The 4,074-nt window shown below is 37.0% G+C and overlaps 1 protein-coding gene across 6 annotated transcripts in view; it reads right to left on the bottom strand.

Moving 5' to 3' along the window:
- TRPC4 (transient receptor potential cation channel, subfamily C, member 4) overlaps nucleotides 1-4,074 on the bottom strand; it is a 242,636-nt gene that overhangs the window by 105,673 nt on the left and 132,889 nt on the right. For 5 of the 6 annotated variants that reach the window (XM_012643823.1, XM_012643822.1, XM_012643824.1 and 2 more), the window contains exon 3: nucleotides 1,440-1,958. The exons of the other annotated variant lie outside the window; for it this stretch is intronic. In XM_012643823.1, the coding sequence (XP_012499277.1) occupies nucleotides 1,440-1,958 (519 nt within the window). The remainder of the gene's footprint in view (nucleotides 1-1,439; nucleotides 1,959-4,074) is intronic. 6 annotated transcript variants of the gene reach the window in all.

The raw sequence follows: 4,074 nt of genomic DNA, 5'->3' as shown, positions 1-4,074 counted from the left end.
GAGTCCAAAACCCAAGATGATAAGGAAATGAGTTAATACTGTTGACATAGACTCAAACTAGCAAATATGACTTTGGAGTCAGACAGAATATACACAAAAGAAGCCGTTTCCTTTACTGTTAAAGAAAAAGTTTATTTCCACTAGTTTCAGGCTCTCGTAACAAGTGGATTAGCTCGATTTGAGAAAAACTTGGAGTAGCAAATTCAGGTATCTTGAACCTTCTACGTGTTTAGTAAGTAGCAACAGACAACGCAGTCACGGATAATAGGGAAGCATTAAGGTCGACTTCAAAAGAGAATGAGTACATTTTTAAAGTCACAAGTCTCCTTTACTTTTCCTCTTTCTTTTTTTCATCTTATATATAATAGTTTTTCCAAATGTTGTTCTAGAACATATAATTACTGTCATTCAAGACTGAATAGAGAGCTAATAATTTCTGGTGATAGAAGTAAACAGTCTTCTGAGAACTCACTCAAACACGAGCCATGATAGAAACCACAAAACAATTATGCTGGTGATAAGTGCAAGAGGTCTGAGGTTTCTTTATTTAACACGGTACCTCCAATCTATGGAGATTTCGTGAGAAACGTATTACCCCCCTGTGATTAACTTCTTTAACTTCTTATTCTTGACAAATCAAGAAACCGAGCAAGACATGAGAGAAATTTTAGTACTTTCATCTACTGTTGGACTAGAGGCCTTTTCTTTATTAATAATTTCTAATAATGTATCTTATTGACATAATGTCTTATAGTTTACTAAGAGCCTTCACACACATCCACACATTTTACACTTCCTACGAACCTTGAGGAAAATATTATATATATATTGTTGTTTGTGGGAAATTTGTTCCAAGACATCCTGCGGATACCAAAATCCGCAGATGCTCTATTCCCACGGCATTCGTTACCGCAGAACCCAGGGTTACAGAAAGTTGGCCCTCCATCTCCGTGGGTTCCACAATCCTGTGAACCCATGCGGTTCCTGGATGGAATTCCTGTATTCCATCTGCAGTTGGTTGAATCTGAGGATACAGAGACCCAACTCTGTGTGTGTGTATAAAATACTATAAATACTAAGTCTATTAAGAAGATGAAAAACCTGAAGCTTAAAGAGATCTGTCTGTGACCATCTAAAGTTACAAGACTTATAAATAACAGAGCCAGAACCCTCAGTCTGAAGATTCTAAAATGTATCAGTTTTTCTATTATAGCATAGTAAATGGATACATTTTTACACACATGCCAAAAATATAGATTGTTAAACCACTTATACCACTCTTCAATGTGATTCATAATTATTAATCTGGCGAAATGATAAATGTCAATCAGTTAAATAGAAAATGCTCTAAAACCCAAAACTGGTTGTGTGAGTAACAGTTTACCTCACTGTGATTAAATCCTACGGCATTTTGATGGATCAAGTCTGGCGACACTCACCTCTTTCTGACGGTACTTAATGGCCAGTTTTAGTCTTGCAAGATCATTTCCACTTTGTTCTTCTATCAGACTATTGTCATCTCGGTAATTAAGAATGATTTCCAGTTCTCTGGAACTTCTTGTCTGATCCAGTAGGTCCTTAGCAAATTGTTTGCACTGTCGTGACAGCTCCTCATACTCTGACTTGAATTCATTTTCCACCTTGCTCAGTTCCTGAAGCTCCCAACTTAACTGAAAGGCTGTAAGAAAAGGGTCTTCGCTTGACAGCGCAATGAGAGAGGGGCTGGCCAAGGCTTTGTAGATGTTGAGTCTGGAGCGTGAGTGACGGAGGCTGTCCACGTCTGAGCTGGACACGCATTCCACACAGTTGCAGCGGACCTCGTGGGGCCGCGGCACTGAGACGCCTTTCTGAACCAAAAGTTTTATTATCTCGTAATTGTTTGTATGGGCTGCCAAAATGATTGGTGTAATGTCTGGCGTGAATTCAGAGAACTGCTTATCAAGGAGAATGGGAGGCACCTAGAAAAAAGAAGAAAGCAGAGGTGATGAATATTTATTCATTTATTTGAGCTGTGAATTTCAGAAAGCATGCTGTAACAATGTGGAACAGGGTTCAGAAATCCTTTCCAGGTTTTTATTTTTTTATTTTTTTATTTTGCAGGAGAGATATGGCAAAAAAAGGACAGGCCAAAATTGGGAAAAAAAATAACTTTCCAATATAATGGCATATTATTCTTTTCTTTAATCTGAATTATGACATTTTATGAAATCTTAAAACAGGGGCTATGGAAACTCTACTTGATAAAAGCTTTCCTTGTTTTTAAATAAGCCCAATTTACATTCTGACAGTCTTTGCTTTTCTTTCTCAGAGACGTTGACTCTAAATAATCAAGAAACACACTGAAAAACAGTTAATGACTTGGTTTAAACCCAAGCTCTTTCTGTGCAGTAAGAAGTCTTTCAATTCCTCCATCAGGTTTTTTTCATTTGTTTATTTGTTTCTTATTGTGTTTTATTTCATGCTTTCCTATCATTCTGGCAGCAGAAATAAGTGAGCTAGCCTCGTACTTCTTCCTTTCATCTAATCCTTGCTGGTATATTTTCCAGATGATGAGAGGTGCTCCTTTGCTAACATTATTGTTTTATCAGAAATAAACAAACATCGAAGCAGGTCAGCAGTGTGAATTCCCACTGAATCAGGTCAGCAGTGTGTTTATGTATGATTTTCTTTAGGTTATATTCTAGGAATGGTAACGATGAAAATAATAATAGCCACTATTTAGTCAGCATCTGCTGGGTGCATTTAACCCTCACCCTTTATTATTTGCATCTTACAGATGTGGTCTCTGAACGAGTACTGAAGACAGGTCCACCTGTCTGACACCCAAGCTTGTGTGAATTGCACTACACTATGTTGCTTTACCACTTGTGGTTTAACGTTTATTTTTGCTGGCACACAGTCACAGAGGCATCTTTGAAAGATAAACGCTACATAAGGACAAGCAGGAATGGCAGAAAAAATAATGACACATGTCACATTCAAATATGCTGCAGCAAAATTTCCACCCACAAATTTAATGCAGAAAAAATGATGACACATGTCACCTTAAAATATGCTGCTGGAAAAACATGAAAGAAACCACAAAAGGACCAACCGAAGGAAAACCACCATGTAAAGAAAAATGATATTTGCAATGAAACTTCAATTATACTTTCAAGAATAGGTATAGTTTTTATATATGAATAATTAAACATGTGTTTTTAATTCATCTGTCCAGTTAGAGTATCCATTTATGAAAAACTCTATAAAGATAAAAGGGATGAAATGATCTATTTAAAAGGTTATTTAAGAGGTATGCAATCATTTCATAGAGAAGATGGTAATAAACACTTTTTAAGAGGTATTTACTAGTACAAGAGAAACCAGACTGCCTGATGAGATAACAGTTTACATTTAAGTGGAATCAATACATACGTCACTGCTTCTTTCATTTTAAAGGCAAAATTCATTGAAAAATTAATTGTATATTTATTACAAAGAGGAAAATTCTATTAATCAAAACTGAACAAGAGATAATCTCCAACTAACTATACTGTAGTCCTCCCTTATCTGCAGGGGATATGTTCCAAGGCCCCCATTGGATGCCTGGAACTGGAAATAGTAGCAAACCTGATTGCTGTCATTTGGAACACATTTGTTTATGTCTTCCACCCACAAATTTAATGTTTTTCCACCTTAACTAAGCACTTATCATGCATGGTGGCCATAACATTGGCAGTTTGATGTACGGTAGCAAAACTAGCATGAAATTTCTTTTTTCTTCTGCACAATTTCACATATAGATTTGTTCTTACCTTAAATCTTAGCAACCTCAACTTATTTTTTTTGTCTTTCCTTATTGAGAACTTCCACCTTTTCCCCTAAAGGAAACACTGTACAGCATCTTTTGGCATACGGAATTGCCCGCGTCACTACTCTTGCATTTTGGGTCCACTATGAAGTGAGATAAGGATTCCTTGAACACAAGCACTGGGATACTGTGACCGTCCTTCTGATAACCCGCACGGCTGCTAAGTGACTAACAGGGCTGGAAGTGGACCCAGCGTGGATCTGCGGGACAAAGTGAGTATCATT

The sequence above is a fragment of the Propithecus coquereli genome, unplaced genomic scaffold (assembly GCF_000956105.1).
Source record: "Propithecus coquereli isolate 6110/MARCELLA unplaced genomic scaffold, Pcoq_1.0 Scaffold201, whole genome shotgun sequence".
In the NCBI taxonomy this organism is placed as follows: Eukaryota; Metazoa; Chordata; class Mammalia; order Primates; family Indriidae; genus Propithecus; species Propithecus coquereli.
Note: the sequence above shows the minus strand (reverse complement) of the source record. Positions and strands in the feature narration are given on the sequence as shown.